At 43.7% G+C, this 27,360-nt stretch overlaps 1 protein-coding gene across 1 annotated transcript in view; it reads left to right on the top strand.

The window, feature by feature from the left end:
- The first annotated feature begins 3,486 nt into the window (after positions 1-3,486).
- LOC131313104 (receptor-like serine/threonine-protein kinase SD1-7) overlaps positions 3,487-27,360 on the top strand; it is a 62,557-nt gene continuing 38,683 nt past the window's right edge. The window contains exons 1-2 of the mRNA XM_058341220.1: positions 3,487-3,828; positions 4,350-4,475. Of these exons, the coding sequence (XP_058197203.1) occupies positions 3,495-3,828; positions 4,350-4,475 (460 nt within the window). The 5' untranslated portion in view covers positions 3,487-3,494. The remainder of the gene's footprint in view (positions 3,829-4,349; positions 4,476-27,360) is intronic.

The raw sequence follows: 27,360 nt of genomic DNA, 5'->3' as shown, positions 1-27,360 counted from the left end.
CTATGGAGTACTATTATTATTATTTTTTTCCCAATTGCAATTAAGAAAATGGAAAAAACATCTACTGGGTCATTGTTAAGGTTGAGAAATTGTATTGAAATGTGTGAACAGTGTATAGAAGTGTGTAAAAAGTTTATTAAAATATGTGTTTGCTTGCCATTTTCTTTAGGAGAACCCTTGCAATTATCAAAATTATATCTTCTCAATGTCATGTATATGAAGGAATATCCCAGTAATTTAGTTTGTTAAAAAAAAAAAACTATGGGTACATCATTCGGTGTATACTAAATATACACCTGATTTTGCGGGACGTACCTCGAGGTTTCATAATCAAAGCCGTCAAATTTGTTTAATTTTTTTTTAAGGATCTTGGTAAAAAATTAGCTTATTTGAATATCGTTAAGAGCTACATCAATTCATTGAATTTTTCGTCTTTGATATCCGATTGACTGATTGAGTTAATTTTTTGTACACCAAATGGTGGACCCATCGGACTCTTCCTATGAGTGAATATTGGTATTACGTGGAGTTCATTAATAAATGGAGCGATAAGGCCATGTTCGAATAATGAGAGTAATTATAGACTTATTGAGTAATTATTGAATAGTTCGAGAGTATTGCCACGTGTTGCTTTGAGATCACTCTCAAACCACATGTCTACATGGGATACATACACTCAGGCGCCGTGGGTTCCGCAACATGGGGTCCATATACTTTAGTCATGAATTCTTTTCGAATGTTTGATTCTGGAGTGATCCCAAGCATTAAGTGCTCCCGAGCTACTCAATAATTAGTCTTACTTAATAGACCAGAGCATTGAAAACATTACGTGGCGGTCTTCCTCGACCAACCACAAGTTTTTTTTAGCTCGGTGGGGCATAGCACTCAAAATCAAAATTTTGACAAACTCGAGTCTGTACAAGCAGACCGCCTTCAATTCCGAAGAAAAATGGTCTTTTGTTACTTAAAAAACACTTATTATTCTTACTTTTAATTATATTTTAATTATTATTTTCATTTCTCTCTTCACTCATAATCTGACAAAATTTCTCAAAAATTCATCTAAACAAAGAAAACCATATTTTTGTCTTACTAATTCAAATAAGCAAAACATGAAACATTTTCTGCTAATCAGTAGATCATATGAACCATGGTCCTTCCCCTCATTCTCCTCTCCCTCTTCACCTCTCTCTCCCTCTCCACCGAATTCACCGCCGCGCTCGACGTGCTATCCCCGAATTAACCAGACACTCGCGGACGCTGCCCGCGGAACACTAGTTTCCGCCGATGAATCTTTCGAGTTAGGCATCTTCTCTCCACCGAACTCTGGAAACCGTTACGTCGGAATATGGTTCAAGCAAGTCTCACTACAAACGCCCATTTGGGTGGCAAACAAAGACAACCCAGTAACAGATGCATCTGGTGTCCTCGCAATAAGCCCCACTGGCAACATAATCATCACTTCCAACCAAACAAATCTCATTTGGTCCTCAAACTCAACAATGTTATCAGCCAGTCCTGTTTTGCAACTCGTAGACACTGGAAACCTTGTTATGGTCAATAGCAATACAGGGAGTTAGGGATGGCAATCCCGGCCGCCCCATCCCGCCCTGCCCCATTCCCCGCCCCAAATGGATTGGGGATTCGGGGATTTTTCGGGGATCGGGTAGGGGATGGGGATAATTTTTAAAAAAAAATGGGGAACGGGTAGGGGATGGGTATGAGCCCCGCCCCGCCCCGCCCCGTTTGTGTGTGTGTGTGTGTGTGTGTGTGTGTGTATATATATATAATAAATAAGTTATATACATAAATGAAAATTATATAGGAGTACTATATATACATAAGTGAGAAAGAAAGAAAGAAACTAAATCTCACTGTCAATTAACATAGAAGTAATTGAATTCACTTACCACGGATAGAAGATTAGTAGAAAAAAGAGCTCAAATCGATAGTTCTAGTCAGATAAATATTGTTCACGTCGGAAACTCATGAAATAGCGTCGTGTTGAGAGACTAAGAAACGAAGCTTTAAAGAGCTTTGCCTGTGTTGTTTGTTCTTGGCGTCTTGTTGCAGGAGGGATACCGGATTAAGAATATCGATTTTGCCTGTAGTTCCAGTTGGATCCCCGATTCCCCACGGGGATCCCCGTTCCCCGTTTGGGGAGGGGATGGAGGGTAAAAATAATTTCCCGGTGGGGATCGGGGAGGGGATGGGGATGGATTTGGATTCGGGGATCGAGGACGGGGATAGTGGTATCCACCCCCTACCCGCCCCATTGCCAACCCTACAGGGAGTTATTTGTAGGGAGGTATTTCCGAACAGGTACATCTAGTTGCCGAACACGTGGTGTATAAGAATACGTAAGACATTGAACATGACTGATCGCCGGTCAGTGCATTGAACAGCGATAAGGGCCAATGACATGAGAAGTCATGGGTATAAACTGACTGTTCGGCAGATAGAGACATTCAGATTACATTGGACCAAGTTACATGTGAAGTAGCTAGTCCAAGCAGACTGTTCGGTTATGATGCAGCCGAACAGATGAAGTAAGAACCAAGCATGTGATACGAGGGATCACGGGTTGAAAGCAATGCAATTGATATCTGAACAAATGGTACGTAGGACCATAGTTTAAATATAGACAGGACAGTCATCGTGCTAGACAATGTTCGGCAATATGGACCACTGATATGAGAAGTCAATGGTCCAGGAAGGTTGTACGGGCTCTTGAACCAGTTACATGTGAAGTAACTGGTCCAAGCCATCTGTTCGGCCATGAGACGACCGAACAAAGAAAGAGCTCCAATCAAGAGTAGGAGCAGAGGGAATACTCTGGAAGATTCCAGAATAGTCATGTCCCGTAAAAGAATAAGATCCCGGGAATACAAGATCTGGTTAAGATACCCAATGAGAATGGGATGTTCGGCCCGTAATGGAAAAGAATCCAGTTGATCCGAAGCATCAATTGTTTTCATCCCCCTATAATTTATGGCAAAGCTTCGATCACCCGTGCGATACGTTAGTACTCGGGATGAAACTGGGATGGGATATTTCCAAAAACCAAGAGTGGTACTTAACGTCGTGGAATAGTTTGCAAGATCCATCCACGGGCGATTATACGTACAGGGTGCACCCCCGGGGCCTCCCCCATCTAGTACTTCGCCGAGGATCAACGATCTCTTACCGAAGTGGACCATGGGATGGTGTTCGCTTCGGTGGAGGTCCTCCACTAACTCCACTAAAAGAGAACCCCATCTTTCGTCCTACTTTCGTATACAACACAACTTTTGTCTACTACTCGTTTGTTAACATTGATGATACTATCATTTCAAGGTTTGTGGTGAACCAAACAGGATTACTTGAGCACCTCACATGGAACCAGGGGAGCGGCGAGTGGGTAGATATAGTAACACTGCCAGCGGATTCATGTGATACGTATACCTTTTGCGATTTGCAACATAAACGAAATACCAATTGCAATTTGTCATTGCATGGATGGGTTTGTGCCCAAAGTTCCAGTGGAGTGGAATAAGTTGGATTGGTCAGGTGGGTGTGTGGCAAAGACAGAGTTGAATTGTACGGTGGCCGCGGGGTTTAGGAGGTTTTCCAGGCTGAAATTGCCGGACACGTCCTACTTTTTGGTGAATAGGACAGAGATAAGTCGGGTGGATTGCGAAGAGGCTTGTTTGAAGAATTGTTCTCGTTTGGGTTTTGCTCAAACTGATATTAGTGGGTGTGTGGTTTGGTCTGAGGAGTTGCTTGATATGAGAGAGTATCATGAAGGCGGACAGGATTTGTACGTTCGGTTGGCTGCTTCTGAGCTCGGTTAGTTCTTCACAATGAGCAGTGTTACGGATACAGATGTTTGAACGCTAATTCCGACACACAGATTTATCCAGAACTGTTCGATGCGCGAGGGTCCCGCACGTTGCACTTGGTATCCAAACTGATATTAGTGGGTGTGTGTGTGTCTTGAGTATTTTTCCTTCACAATTTAGCATTGCAAAAGATTTGATCACCCCTTTGAATAAAGCTAGTAATGCCATTGTTTCAGAATTGAAGTCTACAGGCATGGAACATGATTTAACATTCAACTTTATCTCAAAATATATTTGCTAACTTAGCATTCAAAGTATTTGAACACCCTTCGGCATATCAGTACGTCCTTCGACGGAAGGGCCTAAATCAGCAAAGGGAAAATGTACAGGCATTCCAAACGGAAAACACTCTGCATCCATTGCATATCTTCTGATCTTGCTTAATGAATAACTTTGAAACCTCGTGACTTCCGTAGATGCTGATATTTCTGTTTGCTTTTCATTTTTGTTGTGTTGGGTACCTAAAAGGCTCCAATAAGACCAAACGAAGGGCGTTGATCGCATCAGTAACGGTCATTTCAGGGGTTCTTGCACTGGGTTTAATCAGCTGGTGTGTTATTAGGAAGCGGAGGCGAATTACTGCTCAAAGGAGAGGTGATGTATTATGTGTTCTCTAAGACTAATTTTCCTTTTCAATAGAGAAAATTAATGGAGTTTACGCAGTTGACCAAATAAGATTGATATGGTGTCACAAATCACTACAATTTTTTCAGTTATGTTAAATTAATTTTCAGGCCCTTGAAAGCAGCATGTCATTGATGTCTTTGGCCTACCATAGCTACTGATAACACCAATCTTTGCACCATAAATTCTCTGAATATCTTTCGGACTTTACTAGATGATATATGTTCAGCCAAACAATGGAAAAATAATATTCATGAAGTAATTTTACAAGTAAAACTCTTACTTCCTTGAAAGTAAGTTGAAACAAACAGAGAGCCCTAAATGATGGAGCTTTTCCTATTCTGTTTTGATATATCTATTTATCTTGTTCTTTCACCAGAGGATATCCTATTTGGGTCGCTATTGCCCTTATTTATATGCTTGAAATATTTTAGCTCAGAGACTGGAGACTGCAAGCCAACAGGTCCAAGAGAACAACCGAAGTACTGCAGAGGAGGACCTAGAACTACCTTTATTTGATTTGGCCACCATTTCAACAGCCACTAATAATTTCTCCTATGAAAATAAGATCGGAGAAGGTAGATTTGGTCCCGTTTATAAGGTAATTGCAAATGTTTCAAAAGTCATATAAAGGGAATGCTCAGTTGTCATTCAGTTTAGCTATGAAGTACGAAAATGTCAATCCGGCCTGGCCTCACACAATCTTATCTGATTTGTAAATAATTTCCTCTAGTCAAACAAACTAGGAACACAATAAGGACATGTTAGGACATTAAAAATGCTCTTATTAATTTGGGGTAGGGTCAAAATTATTACATACGTACATTTTGAACATTTATTTATCGAGTGTTGATGTAATGTTATTCGTTCAAACATTGTTTTTGTTTTCTCCATGGATTTATAACACGTGTACACAACGTGTCTGTTTCCTAGTTTTGAGAAGGTTCTGCTTGCATGTTTAGGTCGTGTCGTGTCTATATTCGTATGAATCCTTCTGAGGCTAATGTAAGGGTTCATGATAAAACACAGGGTCAACTCTCAAGCGGACAAGAAGTAGCAGTGAAGAGACTCGCCAAGACTTCTGGGCAAGGCGTCAAAGAATTCAAGAATGAGGTTATCTTCATTGCGAAGCTACAACATCGGAATCTGGTCAGGCTGTTGGGATGTTGCATTCATGAAGAAGAACGGATGTTGATATATGAGTACATGCAAAAAAGAAGTTTAGAGTTACACATATTTAGTTAGCCCCTAAACCTTTGAAATCTTTTCTCATAGTTAGCTTAATGTATGCTGATGGGGCCGGCCTTGGGCTAAAGCCCAAGGTGTCATGGTTTTAGGCCCCCAAAAATGGCAGATTTTTGGGGCCCTAAAATATGTAGTAGTCCTAAGTAGTATATACCTTAAAAAAAACCTGTCCAAAGATAAAATAAAGACCCAATATGCATCTAATCAAAGCAAGGCCCAAAAATAATTAGAGGCATACTTGTAAACTAGAGAACTAAAGGGTCAATTTTTATCAGAAAAATTCATCTTACTAATTGGAATCAAGTTTTCCATAATATATATCATTAACGAGGAGGTTTTGGTTTGCTCGGAAAAACGAAATTATTAATCATTTTTTTATTGGCAAAATAAAATTTTGTGAGAGACTCGATAAAGGGTACATTGAGAAGGAGAGGGAGAGCATCATAGAACAATCATGTACAAGCCACAATCCTGGGGGGAGAAGAGAAGACCAACCACGAGTTGGTACAAAAGAAAAGAAAAAGGAACCAAAATAAAACTATTCACTTCAATAAATCCAGGTTGTCAAATCTTGTGCCGTCTAATTCCATCCAAGTGGCTCCTAAAGTCTTCAATCGAATAGGAATTTAGGTTGTATTTTCCTTTAACCTAAAAAGCCACCCTGAGCTTGATTAAGTCCGCAGCTTCATCGACATTAGGTTGTTTGTCTTTGAAAACTAGATCCTTTCTAGTATTCTAGATTGTCCAAAGTACAATATATAGGGTGGTGTTCTGCGTGGCCCGTGATCCTTGATCTGAGTTCCTCCTCCGTTGGTTCGTGGGTTTCCCAGCCTTCTCGCTTTAACCTGCACAGTGAACGCATGACTAAGACCTTGCCGGGCGCCCTCTGGAGAGAGGATGAGAATGTGCAGAGAGCAAAGCAAGTGACTAGGATTTAAGGTGTATGTATATGCGTACCTCTTTAGGGTTGCTATCCTTTTGTATTTATATAGTCTGCTTGACTTGCTCTCCAAGTATAGGCATGTGCCTTACACGGATCGATCGACATCATCGTGATGTCATTAATAAGATCTGGTAACCATTTTAGGTGCAAGTTGGCACCCCCATGTGCGCTCATCGTTATCCTTTGGAGTAACTGCTTGAACGCGTGGGGCATCGCATAACATCGCGGTTATCCGAGCCTTACTCTTAGCCGAACTTAAGGATTAGTGGCTCGTGGAGATAGTTGTGCTGCCTAGTCGTAAAGGTGGCCGAGCCTAAGGGTAGACGAGTTTGTTAGGAAAAACAACCGATGGAGTCGCCAATCCTGAAGGTAGCCGAACCTGGCGACTTCCTCTTTGTATTGGTTATCGGGTGGGCGCATCATCGTTAGTCGCCGTGCCTCATTTGTAGCCGAACCATTAAACGAGCATGGTCACCTCTCTCGTCTCTATCCTCGGTCCATGCTTAGACACGGGGTTCGAGCCATTAGATTTGGCCTACTACAATAGCCCCTCAATCTCTGCCGATGCTGATTGCATGGTGGAGATTGATAATGGACCTGGCTGAACTTCATAAATTGCCGAACTTGAACGATAGTAGTTGAGGCCGAGCTTCAGTCATCTTCGATCACTTCTGTAGGTGGATAAATTCAAGTAGTGCTTTGAACAGCACTGGAATGCAGCGGCTCCTCGTGCCTCTTGAACGTAACCCTAATTCGTCAGAGAAACCCTTATCCTGCAAAACAGACAAGGAGTGAGCGCACCTTTGCCTCTCGTGGCAAAGGCCCTCCGATGCCTTTGTTAGTATTTCGTACTAATGATCAAACCCTAATTATCAGTAGGAAAGCAATAAGATTGCAGTGTATTGCGTACCTTTTACCTCTAGGCTTGCTCTGTTTATATAGACATTCGGATGCTTGGTGCCCAAGCATCCCTATTGCCATAGGATTCCCAACTCGTATAGGAAACCCAGGATATCAAGGATTCTCGTTTCCTTTATCAATTTATGGAAAAGAGTCCTTTTAGGATTCTTTTCCATTACTGACCGAACATCCCATTCTTATTGGGTATCTTTCTCAGACCCTATATTCTCGGGATCTTATTCCTTAACGGAATACCACTGTTTCTGGACTCTTCCGGAATGTTCCCTCAAATAGTACTTCTCTCTCTGTTCGGCCATCCCATGGACGAACAGATGGCCTGGACCAATTACCTCACGTGTTACTGGTCCTAAGGAAACAATTTGAACCATATCCTTTGTAAGGAACTCTCCACTTGTTTGGCTCTCTCTTGCCGAACAAGTTTCTATGAATAGTGGCATCTCATGTCATTTTCCTTGTATCTGGTCCAATAACGTCTCATGTTATTGTACCGAGAATCGTACAACCTCTCTGGACCATTGACTTCTTATATCAGTGGTCCATAGTGCGTTGACCCTTTGTTGACCGTGCTCGGGCTCATTTTGCACCTGTTCGGGAATACCTCCCTACAATTGCTCCCCAGCTTTGCTCGTTTATATTTTACTCAGATGACGAGTAAAGCTTTTAACCGAACAAATTCACTTTGTTTCTGCACCCTATTTCACATATTGGTGCAATGTTTCATCACTTTGCTTAAGAAAAAATCATCTTTTCTTGTGGCCGTCACAGGCTTTTAGCCCTAACCTTTACACGCGTCGATCATCGTATTGCGTTTCATTAAATACAAACAGACGTGTTTATGGGAAAACGGAACGCTCAAACGGCGTCTGGGATGACGTTTCACGTACGCCACCCACTTTTGGGGTATTTTTGAGTTTTCGTCCCATTTTCAAAAATCTCAATCTCTCTCTTAGACTTCCTCAGCAGAAAGAGGCGATTTCAAGGTTTACCCGCCATTGAAGCTCTGTTCATCATTTCAAGACCTCCTCCTTTCTGCTTTTAGGGATTCAATCGACTATTTTTCGTAAGTCATCATTCCTCTCCTTACTGCTCTTTTTCTCTTGGTAGATTGTTCACAATCTTTCGTTAGGGTTTCATCGTCCCTTTTCTTTATACTTCAAAGAACCCCAAAAGGTTTTCTGGTAATGGGGAGATTTCGTAGACATTGTAATACTCCTCAAACCATGGCTAGTTTTAGATCTCGATATGGGATTCCTGACAACGTAGCTACTGTTTTGGCTCCTGAGGATGCCATTCGTGAAAGCTTCGATTTTGACACCCTTCATATTCCAGTAGTAGCCGTCGTTGAAGGCGGAGTTAGGTTTCCCCTAGCCCCTCTGCTCCGCCAAGTCTTAGCGTATTACAGGCTTTCGCCAATGCAGGTTTCTGCTAATTTCTTCAGGGTAGTTATGGGCATAAATACCTTAAACCAAATGTTAGGGACTTCGCTAGGCCTGTATGATATTCACCATCTATACAGTATTTCCAGAACTGGGGATGCCCTTACTTATTATCTAAAAAGTAGGGATTCTAGAAAAAAGCTAGTCCTTGAACTCCCTGACTCTGCTCGAGGGGATGATGATGACTTTCTGATCGTTACGGGCAACTTCGAACCCAGAGATGAGGACGACCAAGTGATTGGTTTTCATGCCCCTCACATATTCGGGAGCCCACGTTAGTGCTTTTCCCTAATTTCATATGTGTTGTCCTTTTTCATAGGGAGAGCTTTTTCGTGCTTCTAATTACTTGTGCTTTGTTTCAGCATCAAATATCAACCGTGGTTATAACATCATAACCCCACAAGTTCACGTAGCTGATATCAGACGAGTACTTGCATTCAACGGCGAAGGGACATACCTTGCAGGCCGAGCAAGAGCAGCTCAAGTGCTTCTCAGCTACAAAGCTTCATACGGTGGGTTTATTGATCGGCGAACCCGAGCAGCTGATACCCCTGCAATAGCTGGCCCTTCAAGACCAGTTCCCGAACAAGAAGAAAGGCGTTCTCGGACACCTCCGATCTCTGACGAACCAATCCCTCTTGCTGAGGAAGCTTCCAGTTCGACATCCAACTCGTCTTCCAGCGGCCGTACCTTCTCAACTTCAGAGATGAACCGGCCGATTGACTTGGGCAGCCTCCTCACCATTCCTGGTCGAGGTCGTGGTCGGGGCCAAAGTGTTCAAGGTCGTGGTCGTCGCCCTCAAACTCAAACAGATGCTCCCCCAGGATTTTCCCTTGAAGAGATTGAAGCCCTTCACCGTGAGAAACGTCAACGAGTGGAGGAAACTCAAGAAAGACCCCCTACATCCTCCTCATCACCTGCTCCCCTCTGGGCTCCTCCATTCTCACACGGGAACCGAGCTATCACTGCTCGGGACAGTGTTGAGTCAGAAGGCACTGCCCTTGCATTGTCTCAAGCTTTTCTGCTGCCAGGAGATATGCAGAAGGAGGTGGCGAGCTCGCCTGACAACCTTCTAAGCTCATTCATGTCTCACAATGCCAAGGTAAAATTTTACTTTTGTAAACCATAGTATACCATAGCGTTTGTTTAACTGTTTTGAACGTTTCCAGGTGATGCAAAAAATGGTGGCCATGGCTCAAAAACTCAGCCAATCTGAGCCCCAACGTGCCAAACTGGTCGGTGAGAACAACAAGCTTCAACGCACCATCATCAGGCTTGAGAGAGAAAGAAACCAAGCCTTGGGAGTGGCTGATGGTTTAAAGGGACAACTGAAGGGGACTGAGGACAACCTAAATCAGACGCTGAAGGAACTCGAGGCGAGTCAGAATGAGACCAAAGCTGCATTTGAGAAGGGATACAACGAAGGGATCAAGGTGGCCACGGAAAGTTACACAAGCCAAATGCCTGGGATACAAGACCAAGTCTGGGTGGCTTCTTGGACAGCTTGCCTTGCCAAAGCTGAGATTCCAGAATCATCTCCTCTCTGGACCAATATTGAACTACCCAGTGCTGCCAGTCAAGAGGAGGATATTGCAGAAGAGATGAATGATGAGCAGGAGGTGAACGTGTCTGCTGAGCAACCTGTGTCTGAAGTGGAGCCTCAAGTTGATATGACCAATCCTGGCCAAAAGGAAGTCAGTGATGGTCAACTTGGAGATGAAAATCCCACAGAAGAGCTGGCTGCTCCAATAGCTCCTATAATTACTCCTGCTGCTGTCCAAGATCTCACAGAAGATGAATGAGCTCTGCCTTTCTTTATATCTGTGTTTTGAATGATTCCTGTCAAGATACTTGTTCCACATATTTCTATCATGGATGTTTTGTGAAAAGTTTAAGTATTTCGTACTTATGTAAGTTGTTTCGTACTTTAAATCGGCTAAAGTGTCACGTATTTTATGCATATATTCGTATGCTTTCCAAGTTTGTGCATATTTTCGTATGCTGTGGACTGTTTGTGCATATATTCGTATGTTTGTATGCATGTATTCGTATGCAATGTTAAGTTTCTCGTACTTGGATATTTCATGGCTTAAATTCCAAACAAGTGTTCTCACACTCTAAGTGTCACGTACTTAGAACATCACACAAGTGTTTCGTACTTGCGTTTGCGTTCAAGTGTCTCGTACTTAAAAGTTGATAAGCAGTGATTAATGTTTCACGTACTTAAACTTGAGTTTAAGTTTCACGTACTTAAACTTTTGTTTTAAGTTTCACGTACTTAAATGTTTGAAATTTACACAAGTGTTTCGAACTTGTGTTCAAGTGTCACGTACTTTAAATGGATATCCTATACCCTGCTCCCCAATACGAATGAGGGAAACCAATTTCGTAATTCGTATTTAAAACAAATACCACGAGAACTGCAGTTTATACTAAGAAAGTAACGATCATTCATAAACTGTAAAACTCAAGAGGGCGTTACTCGTACCCCTTGTAGCTAAAATAACAAAAATAGAACATAAGAGAGTTTTATTCGTAACTCTCACACAATCACGATGTGCAAAAATAAAAATTTATTCATATAAAAAACTTTCTCAGATTATGGACATTCCAAGGTCTTGGCACTGGGTTCCCGTCCAAGTCCGCCAATCGATAAGCCCCAATGCCCGCGATTTCTGTAACTCGATATGGGCCTTCCCAATTTGCCCCTAGCTTTCCCTCATTAGCCACTTTAGTATTGCCGAGCACTTTTCGTAGCACAAGGTCTCCAACACCAAACTCTCGTGGGTGTACATTCTTGTTATAACTTTTGATGAGCTGCTCTTGGTATGAGGCCAAGTGCACCAAGGCCCGTTCTCGTCGTTCCTCGGCAAAGTCTAACTCAATCTCCAAGGCTCTGTCATTTCCTCCACTTTCAACCAAAGTGGTCCTGTTGGTCGGCAGACCTATTTCCAATGGAATAACAGCCTCCGTTCCATATGCCAATGAATAGGGGGTCTCTCCCGTAGACCTCCTAGGCGTTGTTCGGTATGCACATAGGACCAATGGCAATTCATCGGGCCATTTCCCCTTTGCTTTATCCAAACGTTTCTTAATCCCATCAAGGATTGTTTTATTCGAAGCCTCTGCTTGTCCGTTGCTTTGAGGGTAGGCTGGAGTCGAGTAATAATTTCTTATCCCATACTGGGCACAGAAAGTTTTGAATTTCTTCTGAAATTGCGACCCATTGTCTGTAATCAACGAATAGGGTACCCCAAAGCGAGTTATGATGCTTTTCCACACAAACCTTTCTATCATAGGTTCAGTAATCTTGGCCAACGGCTCAGCCTCAATCCATTTAGTGAAGTAATCTGTTGCAACTAATAGGAATTTTCGATTCCCAGTTGCTTTGTGTAGTGGACCCACTATGTCCATTCCCCATTGAGCAAACGGCCAGGGACTTGTCAGTGGCACCAGGTCCTCGGCTGGTGTTCGAATCATTGGTGAAAATTTCTGACACTTCTCACAAATTTTTACGTACACCTTAGCATCTTCTTGCATGTACGGCCACCAATACCCTTGGGTGATTGCTCGGTGGGCTATGGACCGACCACCAGCATGGCTTCCACAAGTCCCCTCGTGAATTTCGTGGAGGAACTTTTGCACCATCTCAGGATGCACACAAAGCAAGTAGGGTCCTGTAAAAGACTTCCTATATAGTTTTCCCTCTGGGGATAACCAGAACCGAGCAGATTTGGTCCTGATTTTATGTGCCTCCTTTTTGTCCAAAGGGAGTACTTCATCTCGTAAAAACTCCACTATTGGGTCCATCCAACTTGGTCCTTGGTTCACGTCCAAGACCATCTCTACACTTCTGCCAATGCTCGGCTCAGCCAAATACTCTACGGCTATTTTTCTTTTAAACTCAGATGGCACAGCTGCGGCTAACCTTGCCAATGAATCTGCATGAGCATTCTTCCCAGAACTTATCTGTTCAATATACACCCTTTCGAAGGTATCAAGTAGATCTCTGGTCACCTGTACATATGCCGCCATCTTCTCGCTCCGGGTTTCATATTGCCCGGACAGTTGATGGACCACGAGCTGTGAATCAGAATACACCCTAACTTGTTCAGCTTTTAGGGTTTTTGCACTTCTCAAACCAGCTAAGAGTGCCTCATACTCTGCCACATTATTTGATGCATTGAACCCTAGCCGAACAGATAATTCTAACATTGACCCTTCAGGGGGTAAAAGCACAACTCCAATACCCGAACCGGTGTTGCAAGCTGACCCATCAACAAACAGCTTCCATTCTAGGGGATCTTGTTCGGCTAACGCCTGTTTCTTCGTTACAGGAGACTTTGCTTCACACTCCTTTCTCGTAGGAGGCAGAGGTGCAACCGTAGGTGAGAACTCTGCCACAAAATCTGCCAACACCTGGCCTTTGATTGCTGTGCGCGGCTGATAGTCGATGTCATATTGGCTCAACTCAACGGACCAAGTTGAGATCCTTCCCGAGAAATCTGCCTTTCGGAGCAGTGATTTTAATGGGAACTCGGTGTAGACCACAACTTTATGGCTCTGAAAATAATGTGGCAATTTTCTAGTTGTTGTCCTTAGTGCTAGGACCAATTTCTCGAGGGGCAAATACCTTGTTTCGGCATCTAACAAAGTTTTGCTCACATAATAAACTGGAATTTGCTCGGATCCCTTATCTCTTAAAAGTACTGCACTTACAGCATGCTCAGAAACAGCTAAGTATAAAATCAGAGACTCACCTGTTTCTGGAGTCGAAAGAAGGGGAGGAGAGGCCAAATATCCCTTTAGATCCTGAAAGGCTTGTTCACATTCTGCTCCCCATTCGAACCCTTCCCTTTTCTTCAATAACTGAAAGAAAGGTCTGCACTTGTCACTTGATCGGCTAATAAATCGATTAAGAGCTGCTGCCATCCCAGTTAATCGTTGGACTTCTTTCGTTGTCCGAGGACTTTCCAGATTCTGTAAGGCTTTTATCTGGTCGGGATTTGCCTCTATTCCCCTTAGAGTTACAAGATGGCCCAAAAACTTTCTAGAGCCGACTCCAAACGCACACTTCGAGGCGTTGAGTTTCAACTTGTATTTCCTCAAAATCTCGAAAGCTTCTCTCAAATCTGCAATATGGCCTTGCCCAGATTTACTCTTTACCACCATGTCATCTATGTAGACCTCCATAGTTTTGCCGAGCAATTTTCTAAACATGATGGTCGCCAGTCTCTGATACGTTGCCCCTGCATTCTTCAATCCAAAAGGCATGACATTATAACAGTACAACCCTCGTGGTGTAATAAAAGACGTCTTCTCCTGATCTGGCCCAAACATTGCAATTTGATGGTATCCTCGATATGCATCGAGAAAACTCATCCGTCCATATCCCGCTGTTGCATCAACCAACTGGTCAATCCTTGGAAGAGGAAAACTGTCTTTAGGACACGCCTTGTTTAAATCTGTGAAGTCAACACATACGCGCCATTTTCCGTCCTTTTTCTTGACGACAACAGTATTTGATAGCCACTCTGGATAATAAACTTCCCTTATTGCCTTGGCTTCCAACAAGTGATCCACTTCTTCGATTACAGCGTCAACGTGCTGTACGGCTGCCCTTCGTTTCTTTTGAATGACCGGTTTATGCTGTGGATCTATATTCAAGTGATGGCAAATAACATCTGCATTTACCCCAGGCATCTCCTCTGGTGTCCAAGCAAATACATCGACATAAGTTTTCAAAAAACTAATCAGTTCATTTTCTTCCTCTTTTGGCAGTGATTCCCCAATTAGAAAATACCTATCTGGATCAGTCTTGTTGATCTGTGTTTTCTTCAAATCCTCAACCACCCTCTCGGTTGGGTCTTTTCTGATATCCTCAATGGTCGGCAGATCCGGAGTTTCCACAGTATTAATATGGTGGGCATTATGGACTCTTTTAATGATGGATACCAAACATTGTTGAGCTATCTTTTGGTTACCTTTGATGTGCTCAATCCCATTAAACCCTGGGAACTTTACCATCTGATGGAAAGTTGAAGAGACTGCCCTCATCTTGTGCAACCATGTCCTTCCTATAATCACGTTATAGGAAGACGGTACATCCACCACTAAGAAGTCGGTTCGTAGCACCACTGTCCCAGCCCGAACAGGCAGAGTTACCTTGCCTAACGGCCAAACTGCTCCTGCTGCAAATCCGACCAATGGAGTTACTGATTGTACCAAATCTTCTTGTGTGAGCCCCAGTTTCTTAAATGCATCATAGTACAGCACTTCGGTGCAACTCCCTGAATCCACCAGGATTCTTTCCATATCATATTCCCCAACTCGTAGGGTTATGACCAAAGCATCATTGTGAGGTACCTGGACTCCTCCCAGATCTTTATCTGTAAAAACTATGCCCTCGTTACTTGCCCTTTCGTCGCGCCCTCTTTTCTTCCCCAACTGCATTACATGTTGGTCATGTTTTACTTGCCTCTGAAGCAATCTCACCTCATTTCTCGTATAAGGTTCGGCTAATCCATGTGTCATATGGATTACCCCTTTTGGAATCTGTTCGTAATCCAATTCCATTGCCTTGTCTTTATCCTTGGAATCTTCTTGGATAAATTCTTTAAGGTAACCTCGTGAGACCAAATCATCAAGATGTCGTTTAAACATCTCACAGTCCTCTGTCATGTGACCCCAGTCCTTATGGTAACTGCAGTGCTGATTCGTAGCACGTTTTGCATCTTTATTCCCACCAAGAGTTGGGGGCCATTTGAAGTATGGTTGATTCTTTATTCGATAAAGAATCCTGTAAATGGGCTCTTTCCAAACCGTGTTTATTGAAAAGAATGACTTGGGATCCGGGGCTTGTTTATCCTTGTACTGCTCTTTCTTCGCCTGCCCATAATCTTTCCTTTCACGATAAGTTTTGGGCTCTGGCTTGTCAACTTTCTTTATAGGCCCCTTTACTTGCTCGGCGGCCAACTTTCCATCCTCTCGTAGGATGTCATCCTCGTTCCTGGCGTGCTGCTCAATCCTCTCCATTAATTTTGCCAATGTCTGCACGGGACTCATGTTTAGAGACTTACGCAGTTCCCCCCGAACAGGTAAACCCGTTTTCAACGTGGCTATTGCGTACTCTTCACTACATCCTTCAATTTCGTTGAAGGTTTCCCAGTACTTCTTTGCATAAGTCCTGATCGGCTCGTCCTCTCCTTGTTTCATAAAAGAAAGACTCTCAAAGGTTTTGGGAGCTTTCCTGCTCGTCAAGAACCGTGCAGTGAATTCCTCGGCCAATTGCACCCATGTTCGGATGGAGCGCGAGCCCAGTTTGTGGAACCAGGACAGAGCAACCTTCCCCAAACTCGACGGGAACATCTTGCACATGATTGCATCATCCCCTTCATGCATAAACATCGCTTGCTGGTAATGCTGTATATGGGCCACGGGATCAGCATCTGTCTCGTAGAGGATGAATGTCCCGTGCTTTACCCTGGTCGGCAATCTAGCCTCCTGTAACTTTCTTGCAAAAGGGGAAGATGCTATATTCTGCAGTGCTTTCCGTGCTGCTTCCCGTGCAGTCATGGCTTCATCCTCTAGTCCTTTCTTGGACCTAATTCGTTCCCAATCGGAATCAGGTCTCTCGTACCTGTCCCTATGATGTTTTCTACTCCTTTCTTCTTCGGGGGTAGAACTCCGACCTCTGCTTCTCCTCTTTCTTGGAGATATCCTCCTTCGCTCGGGTGTTCGGATCCTGCTCCTCCCTTTTCGTGGAGAAGTCTTATGTCGCCTCGGGGTCAGACTTCTGCTTCTGCTCCTCCTTCCTCGCGAAGGAGCCTTTTGATACTGCACCAGAGCGTATTCACTACCTCTAGAATTTCTTCGAGATAGTCCAGAGTCCTCCGGATGTTCTCTGATTTTCTCTAATTCTCTGATCTCATGTTCTCGTTTTTTGATCAAACGAGCATACTCCTCGATTTCTTGTCTCTTTTTATCAAGAACGTCTTCGCTACGGTATATACTCCTGGAGTGTGCAATCGATTCATCCCCTCGATGGGATTTAGTCCTTCTCGTGGACTTCGATGCCGTCTCTCCATCACTATTTCTGGAGTTGCCATGGATAGTAAGGGGGTGGCCCTTACTCGTGGTCCTTCTGTGTCCTCCTTCGGGCTTTCTCGGAGCCCCGGGTGGAGACTTATCCCCTCCTCCAATTAGCACATCCTTCGGGTCGTGTGGCGTTACTGGCTCTACTTCCACCATGGTCGTATTTCAAAGGGAACTCTTTCGTTTCCCACAGATGGCGCCAATTGTAGGTGGATAAATTCAAGTAGTGCTTTGAACAGCACTGGAATGCAGCGGCTCCTCGTGCCTCTTGAACGTAACCCTAATTCGTCAGAGAAACCCTTATCCTGCAAAACAGACAAGGAGTGAGCGCACCTTTGCCTCTCGTGGCAAAGGCCCTCCGATGCCTTTGTTAGTATTTCGTACTAATGATCAAACCCTAATTATCAGTAGGAAAGCAATAAGATTGCAGTGTATTGCGTACCTTTTACCTCTAGGCTTGCTCTGTTTATATAGACATTCGGATGCTTGGTGCCCAAGCATCCCTATTGCCATAGGATTCCCAACTCGTATAGGAAACCCAGGATATCAAGGATTCTCGTTTCCTTTATCAATTTATGGAAAAGAGTCCTTTTAGGATTCTTTTCCATTACTGACCGAACATCCCATTCTTATTGGGTATCTTTCTCAGACCCTATATTCTCGGGATCTTATTCCTTAACGGAATACCACTGTTTCTGGACTCTTCCGGAATGTTCCCTCAAATAGTACTTCTCTCTCTGTTCGGCCATCTCATGGACGAACAGATGGCCTGGACCAATTACCTCACGTGTTACTGGTCCTAAGGAAACAATTTGAACCATATCCTTTGTAAGGAACTCTCCACTTGTTCGGCTCTCTCTTGCCGAACAAGTTTCTATGAATAGTGGCATCTCATGTCATTTTCCTTGTATCTGGTCCAATAACGTCTCATGTTATTGTACCGAGAATCGTACAACCTCTCTGGACCATTGACTTCTTATATCAGTGGTCCACAGTGCGTTGACCCTTTGTTGACCGTGCTCGGGCTCATTTTGCACCTGTTCGGGAATACCTCCCTACAACTTCGAAGGAAGGGTTACCACCAGAGTCAAGTCCAATGAACAAATGCCAGGTGCCATCTTCTGTATGGGTACGACAGATAAGGGGAAGGTTGGCATGCTTAGGGTTCTGCATGGTTGTCCCATATGTGCCACGTGTCAGACGCTGGTTGGCCGTCGGTTCGGTGGTGTGATGATGGGCATGAAATTCAAAACCCTAACCCTTCCTCTATATAAAGGACAGTAGGAGGAGAGAGAAGGGTTACGATCTTATTCTCTCTCTAGAACTCCATCTCTCAGAGCTCTTCTCTCCATTTCCTTGCCTTCCAGCCGCGATTTCTTGTCGATCCATTGTCAGATTTCCCAAAAAACTTCAGGTATATGTTTGATCTTCGTCGCTCTTCACCCTTTTACAGCTTTTGTGTCATTTCGTACCATTTTTTCTGGGTTTTCTGGAGTTTTTTGCTCTGTATGAACAATACAAAGAAATAGATGAATAGTATGAAAAAAGAGATGAACAGTGTGTTCATCTCTATCTTCGATTTATTCTTCCGAGCCCCAACCCTAATGCTGGTGGGCCTTGGTAGACACTCGATGATGCTGAGCCTTAAGATTCGACTTATAATATTTCCCGAGCCTGTGTCTGTAGTGAGCTGGGTGAGCCAATAGGGTAGCCGAGCTTAGTGAGATCCTTGTATTTTGGTCGACGATGAGGTTTCTCATTATATCATGTTGTTTTGTTTAGGTCTGGCTCACCCGGTGATAGTCATCTCTTCCGACTCTGAAAGCTTGGGAGACGATTCCCGAGACTCGCTAATTTGAGAGTTGTTGAATAGAATTAGGAGCCGAAGGCAGAGTTCTTCCATTGCTTCAAACATGTCAGTCGATTCACAAGATTCAAATGCCAAACGTGATTACGAGTATGGTGGGGACGAGTTTCTTACCGAGCTTGAGATCTCATTCACTTAATCCACTCATTATGATGCCAAGCCCCAGTGTAACGCCCCGAATTTTGGGTACGTTAAATAAAACATTTTATTGAAATAAAAACTGAGTCTGGCTCTTTTATTACAACAAAAACATGAAAAGGAGTACTTTTATTACAAACGGAAGGAAACTAAGACTCCTAACTACAGCTCCGCTTGTTCTTCCATCACAGCTAGCTCCTCGGCTCCGAAGGCTTCCAAGGTGTAAAGCTCGCCCTGCTCATCTATGAGATCTGACATGTTATACCCGCGTCGCCACCGGTATAATATGCCAGTGTCACCAAAAAGGCAACACCGTGAGCCAAAAAGCTCAATAGAACTATCCAAACCCTTTAACCCTTAACTTATGAACGTAAGAACATAATAACAACAATTCCACTTAGATCATGCATTTAGTACAACAAGTATTCAAATCCACCTTCTTACTTGACTAACGTTGTGTTCATTACTTAGACTCATCGTAGACCATGTTTTTACTTCACTCTTCTTTTTACCCAAAAACTCCTTTTTAACTCACCCAACCTCGGTTCCGCCGCGCCGGTTTCCTGAGTATCCTCACAATGGTTCCGCCGCGCCGGGTTCCCATTGGCACACAACCGCATTGGCTCCGTACCGCGGATAACCAAGTACACACCCAACCTCGGTTCCGCCGCGCCGGTCTCCCGAGTATCCTCACAATGGTTCCGCCGCGCCGGGTTCCCATTGGCATACACACACACAACTCACATAATGCACCCAAAACCGGTCATTATGTAGTTTCCAAAAATACTTCCTCCTTAGGATACACATTTTTATCTTCGTTAACACACCCTAGGTGCCATGTCTCTATTCTCTTGGTTTTCGTGTCACGTTACATACATAGACTCCGTGGTGTAGGACTTTCCACATAACGAGCATTTATAAAATTAAAACGAATACAACAATATTATCCAACTCTTGACCACATAACATGCTTGAATCACAACAACAACATCATGCATCCCATACATTTTTAAACAAAGATAACCTTATCTACATAAGCTTTAATGAACAAAGTTACTTTCAAATGAACTTATTTTTGAGTTATGATACAAAACTACTTATACTTAGGAATAGAGATAAGAAGTTCCTACACTATATTTGGGGTGGACGATAAGAATATTCTACCTTGCTTCTTGGCGGTAGTAGTCGGCTAAGAAGATTCGGTCGTCGGTTTTGGATTTCGGCGGCGTAACGGCGTCGGTTTGCTTCGAAAGGAAGAGAGTTGATCTTTTCTTTTCCTAGAAACAACTTTCTAACTAACTAAGCTACTTTAAAAGATCTAACGGTGGTTTTGGGAGGTGGTTTGGTGGTTTCTCTCAAGAACACTCAAGAACACTAGAAAACTAGAACTTTGAAAGTAAGAACTTTTGGAATTTCTAGAGAGAAGTGAGAGCAATGGTGGAAGGTGTGAGTTTAAGCTTTGGTATGAGCTTCTATTTATAGGCAAGGGCTCTCCCTCTCTCCCTCTTGGCCGGCCCCTCTCTCTCTCTCTCTATGTCACACTTTATTTCACATGTCAAGGTTTGATTGAAAGGTTGGAAGCTAAATTGGTAGGCTTGCATGGCTAGGTTAGTCCTTGGATGGGATTCTTGGAAGATATGTTGCAATGGAGGAGACATTGGTACAAGATTCATGGCTTAAACAATTGAAAGTTTGTACAATGGAGGTTAATGGGGTTAAGATTTGGCTAGGAAAGGAATCACCAAAGATTTGAAGTACTTTGAAAGACTAATGTCAAGGTACACATCAAATCCATCTTCTTCTCCTTCCTTCTTCTTTCCTTCTCTCTCTCTCCCTCTCCCTCTTTCTCTCTCTCGGCCTCTCTCTCCTCTCCTCTCTCTCGGCCTCTCTCTCCTCTCTCTCCCTCTCTCTCTCTCATGTACTAACTATATATGTATATATATGTATGTACTAACATGAAAGAATACAAATAAATAATAGGTACTTTTGTACAAAAGGGCAATTTAGTCTTTAAGGGTCAAGATTCACTCTTTAAACCAATACAAAAAGTACCGTACTTTAATTAATATAATAATGTACTTTTGTACTCCCGGGAATCTTAACAAACATTAGTTTAATGGGTTAAGTACTTTGTTTGAAAGATGAGCCTATTACCCAATGGTTAATAGAATCCCTAACGGTTATTACCCAAGGGATAATAAGGTACGGGTACTTTAAATACTAAACTAAGTTTTTGGAAAAGACTACATGTCCTTTTTTTGAAAATACACATGTGATACATATATATGTACTTACCAAATAAAATAAGAAAAGGCTTTTGTCCAATGGGTAAAGATTACCCTAATGGTTATTATCCAATGGTCCATAGTTACTTGGGTACTTTTATTAAGAAAAATAAACAAAAGTACTTTTCAAATGTCATTTCTTTAAAAGATCAAAGTACTTGTTCAAATCTTTCAAAATCCTTTTAATATAAAGAAATGGGTTTCTTTTATCCAATGGATAATAGTTCCCCTAACATTTATCGTCCAATGGATAAAGAATAAAACCAAAATAATAAAAGAAAATAATTAAACAATTACTAGTCTAAGGTTCAAACGGTTCAAAAGGTTCAAGATGGGCAAAATGGTCCATCTTCGGTTAGGGAAACGTAACTAGGTGACTTCCTAGTTTGGTTACTCCATCGAGCCGATTAGAAGCTAACTAGGCTTGCTAAGTAGGGCATATAAGTCAAGAAACGATCCTTGAGGGTCCAAAGTGAAATTAGGGTTTTTAGTCGAGAAATACGATGATAAGGCGATCGATTGTTTAAATACAAACCACAAGGAAATCAAATAAGAGAATCAACGAGCAATTTAGAGAAATTAAGAAATTTCAAATAACAACGAGATTTTTATTGAACGAAAAATCGGAGTTGTTACACCCAGAGAGGGCCTGAGGCTGACTCGAGGTTCAATTCTGGAGCCGAAGCGTCGACGTCCGCGTAGTCAAGGCACGAAGTTCCGAACGTGGATGCAGAGGTGGCCGACCTTTACGAAAGTGGCCAAGTCTGCCCCCATGCCCACTTCTTCAGCGGGGACCGGGAAGAATACGAGAACTTTTGCTGAGAGTACCATATGCCTAAGGACGTTGTCATTGCCCATGTTGCTAGTGACTAGATTAGGGATAGACTAGAGCATAGGCCCGAGCACATTACAATCCCTCTTATGGCGATATGTGAAGCCGGGCTTCGGTTCCCTCTTCACCCATTCCTGAGGGAACTCTTGGCTCAGTTTAGCCTCGTCCCACCTTGCTTTGCCATCAATAGTTTTAGAATAGTGATTACCGTGATTGCACTGAAGGAGCTTCATGACTTTGAGTTTTTTGTTGCCGACCTTTTTGAAACATATATCATGTCTAGACACGGTCGTACCGAGCGCATATATTTATCAACCCGCAGAGGCAAAGAGCCTTTGGTGGATGGGCTGGCTGATATTGACAAATTGGTGAATTTCTACGTGGAGGTAAGTGGTAAATACGAGTTCGGTGGCCAAACCAATTGTCGGCACCACGTACCGAAGATCAAGGATTTCAGAGGTGGTTGGTTTCTTTTTGCCATGCTTGCTTTTCCCTCATTTGTTTCGTTGTTCCTGCCTATGTTGATTGTTTCCTATTTTGCAGATCACCGAGCCATCACAAAAACTCTGAATTCTTGAGCTACCGAGAAGAACGTGGAAATTTTGAGGTCTCAGGCTTGCCGAGATGCACTGACGTTGCTAAATTATATCCCATCGTACAAGGGTAAGCTCAAACGGAAGGAAAAAGAAGTGAGTGGGCCAAGTAAGAAAGCAGGGACTTCGAAGAAGAAAAATGGAGAACAGTTGAAGAGGGGAGATCAGAAAAAGGGGGGAAGCAAGAAGGCCAATGAGCCGAGGGTGAAATTCCTGATGTTCAGCAAGCCGGCATCTTATTGGCTCCAAAAGAGTCGGAGCATCGTATTGCCAGGTATTGACGTTCCTCTCCAGACGCTTGTGCTTGAATTCGCCGAGGGAATGTCGAGAAGGAATGTGGTTCGTGTTAATCAGAGGGACAATGCATTGGCTTGGCAGAGTGGTTCAGATCCTTCCGAGCCCCAAGAGAAGAGGCAAAAAGTTACTCACGATTTCTTTCCGACCAAGCCTCTGACTCCGTACCCATTCGGAGAAAGAATGAACCGAGGCGTCAATTGCTGGTGGCTCGAAGGTGGTCCAAAAACCGGTAGGTTTGGCTGGGAAGGTTGTCCCTCAAGAATTTGCTCCCTCATTTGCTTCAATAGATGAAAGGTTAGTGAGTATTAAGGACACCGTTAAGGCCGATCCCGATTTGGTAGTCACCATGCTCCAAGGGCTCGCTTTACCGAAGGATATGGAGAAGGTCCCTCAGGATCTGCAACCGAGTCTTGTTCATGCAAGTGCTTATTTGGTCCAGGTTAGCCCAAAACCCACTTTTATTTCGTGTTGTTTGTTTTCCCAAGCTTAATCATATTTTCTGGCATAGGCTGGGCAAGCTCTAATTTAGGCTTCGAACAAAGCCATTCTTGCAGTTGCTGAGAGGTCTTGGTATCGTAAGGACCTAAAAGCTGAATGCGATAAGGTCAAGTCTCTGTAGCAGCAGCTGGAGCTGGCCGAGGCCAAGAAGGGGGAAGTGGAGGAGGAGAGGGATGTAGTTCTTACGAGGGCGAAGAATGCCGAGTGCGAGTTGGGTAGGATGAAGAGAGGGGAGAAGAGAAAGATGAAGGAGGTGGACGGCAAGGCCTTCAAGGTGGGATATGATCGAGCGGGTGCCGAGTACCAGAGGGAGACCAAGAAGATGGTGAGTGAGGAGGTCGCGGTAAGGGTGCTTATTGCTTATAGGAAGGGGTACAAGGATGGTGTGGCTGCAGCAGCCGGAGTGCTTCAGCTTGAAGCCGACATGAACCTAACTAAACAAATTCCAGCACCTGTTGTACCCGAATTCAACTTGCCTTTCAAAGAAGAAGAGTGCGCGCCCCTTCCTTCTGAGGAGTATCCCGAAAGTGATGAAGAAATTGAAGAAGTTTTGGGTGATGATGCCGAGGATGGTCCCGGAGCCAGAAAAGAGGCTGGCGATGTCGCACAGGATGTTAATTCAAATCAAGACGCCGAAGCTAACGCCGAGGCTGAAAATGTTGACAATGTTTGATGATAACACCCCCGTAGGTGCCGACTTTAGGGTGGTCAGTCACCGTAGTTGACAACCCTTTCATTTCCTTAAAACTTGTTTTTGTTTAAAGTACTTTGAAATTTATGTGGATGGACTGGACGGCTCCAATTGTTGGAGTTTGCTGTACTAGATGTAATAGTTTGTGGGGGGTCGGCATCAAACGGTTTACCATGCCATACCTCCCAACTTAGGATATTTGCAACTCTTGTTTTTGGATGAATGGATGTTTGAAGCTTTTGTTTGCATTGTTCACTCTTCTTTACTCCTTAGGAAAGTTTGCTTGTTTCGAGTAATGATTGTCCGTAGCCCCCACTTTGGTTTTGGTTCGGCAAAATTGTCGAGCCTTGACCAAAGTAGAATTGTTGTTATGAAGTTGAATATGGGTTCTTTATCAGGTTGGAGTTCGGCCATAGTCCCAGCTCCTAGCCATAGTTCTTTAAGTTTGATAGGTGTTTTCCTACTTTTGATTGGGATTCGGCCAAAATGCTCATCCGTTAGCCAAAGGACGAAGGACTTAGATGTTTGATGTTTGTGGGTGGTTTGCTCACCAAATCGTGAGCGTAACCGAACTGTGGCTGGCCTTAATATCTTGCCAAGCTTAACCGTAGCATAAGTTCTAGCCGTGATGTGTGCCTTAGGCTCGGTGGACCATATGTCCTATTTTTGCTTCTTTGGACGTCAATAGTGGTCGAAGCAATGGCGAGACGCCGTTTGTGGGTGTGACCAAAGTCATCGTTTACGTTTGGCAGCAAGTGCCGAGGGCTGTTTAAATTAAAGGGTATAACATAAATGAATGAAAATGAAAAAGTGCGAGGGACATCAATTGTTGAGCAAGAACTTGTATTTTAGGAATAACGAGCACAAATTTGAAATAAACGAGGACTGGGGCCGAAGCCAATTTAACAACATGAAGTAAAACATGGATAATGGCCGAAGCCGATTTGAACTAAAGAAGCAAAAATATAAAATAAGATAAGCAGTGGCCGAACACAAGGTATACTGTTAGGGTAGATCACATGTAAGCCTTTTTTAGGTTCTAAGCATTCCACGGGTTGGTGAGCACCTTCCCATTCGTGTCTTCCAAGACGTAAGCTCCTTCTCCAGCAATCTGGATTACATGAAATGGCCCCTCCCAATTGGGCTTGAATTTCGTCTTCTTGCTGTCCTGTACAACTTTTCTCCATACCAAATCATCTGGTTTGAAGGTTTTGGTCCTCACACTTCGGTTATATCCTTTGGCCACTTGCTGTTGGTATTCGGCGAGCTTTAGCCTAGCGTCATCACATTTTTCTTCTGCCAAAATAAGCTTTTGTTCCATAGCTTCGTCATTGGTTTTTGGATCGAAGTTTCCTGTTCTCAGGGTCGGGAATCGGGATTCTAGTGGGATGACGGCCTCCATGCTGAATGCCATTGAGAAGGGTGTCTGGCCTGTGGATCGTCGAGGTGTAGAACGATAAGCCCATAGAACGCGTGGTAGCTCTTCAACCCACTTGCTTCTCCTAGAATTTAGCCGATGCTTGATCCCAGCACAGATTGTCTTGTTCATTACTTTGGCTTGCCCATTTCCTTAAGGGTATGCAGAGGTGGAGTTGAAGAAGCGTATTCCAAATTTGGCGCAAGGCTGGTGAGGTCTTTGTCGACAAATTGGGTCTCGTTGTCCGAGATGATGGCATAAGGAATGCCAAACCTTGTTACAATGTTCTTCCAGACGAATCTCTGAATGTCATCCTCAGTGATTGTGACAAGGGGTTCGGCCTCCACCCATTTGGAGAAGTAATTCGTTGCTGTGATGAGGTATTTGAAGCCGCCTGGAGCAGTTGGCAACTTGCCAACGATGTCAAGCCCCCACTGAGCAAATGGCCATAGGTTGGTGATTGGGGAGAGATTCTGGGTGGGTTGCTTGGGGATGGGGGAGAATAGCTGGCACGATCGGTATTTACGAACAACTTCTTCACAGTCTTTTTTCATGTTCTTCCAAAAATATCCTTGACTTATCGCATGTTGACGAAGGAACGTCCGCCGGAGTGGCAGCCGCAGCTACCTGAGTGAAGCTCGGCGAGAATTTCTGGAAGTTGGGTTTGGTGGATTATGAGAAGGTACGGTCCAAAGATGGATTTCCTGTAGAGTTGGGCACTTTCGGAAAGCCAGTAGTAAGCGGCCTTGGTTTTGATATGGTAAGCTTCCTTCTTGTCAGGTGGTAGAGTGTCGTTGCGGAGGAAAGCAACAATCTCGTCCATCTAACTTGGGCTGAGCTCAACGTTGAGTACTTCTGGTGTTGCTTCGGAGGACGGGTGGTCAATGTTTCCGAAGTGGATGGTCCTGAATTTTGAAGCCTTTGATGCCGAAGCTAGGCCAGCGAGTGCATCTGCGTGGGCGTTGTGCTCGCGGTTGATCTGCTCAATCTTGAAATTCTTGAACTGTTGGATGAGTTCGGCTGCTGTTGCTTGCTATTTCAGCATTCTGGGATCTCGGGCTTCATAGTCTCCTAGAACCTGATTGATGATGAGTTGGGAGTCGCAGAAGATAGCTAGATCTTCCACCTTCAGTGTGGTCGTTGAGCGCAAGCCAGCTAAAAGGGCCTCATATTCGGCTTCATTGTTGGTAGCAAGGAAGTCGATGCTGATAGCACTTTCATGTAGTGTCTCGCAAGAGGAGACCAGGACGACCCTTGCCCCATTGCTGTTAGTGGTTCCATCAACATGTAGGCGCCAAATATCTCTTTGGAAAAGGTGCCAAGGCTACGGTGAAACTCTGTGCTCGGCGATGGGTTGGGGTGGGATGGGAGTGTTGAGAATGTCCGTGTCTTTTAGAGTAAGCTCGGCGATGAAGTCGGCGAGGATCTGCCCTTTAATTGCCGTCCGTGGTTCAAAATGAATGTTGAAATTTGCTAGTTCAACTACCCATTTGGAGACCCTATTGGAGAGGTCCGCTTTCCGAAAAAGGCTCTTGAGAGGGTGCTCCATTAAGACAGTGATTGTACGAGACTAGAAATATGGCAAGAGTTTCCTCGCA

Source organism: Rhododendron vialii, chromosome 13a, assembly GCF_030253575.1.
Source record: "Rhododendron vialii isolate Sample 1 chromosome 13a, ASM3025357v1".
Taxonomy (NCBI): Eukaryota; Viridiplantae; Streptophyta; class Magnoliopsida; order Ericales; family Ericaceae; genus Rhododendron; species Rhododendron vialii.
This window is presented reverse-complemented; position numbering and strand designations above follow the sequence as displayed.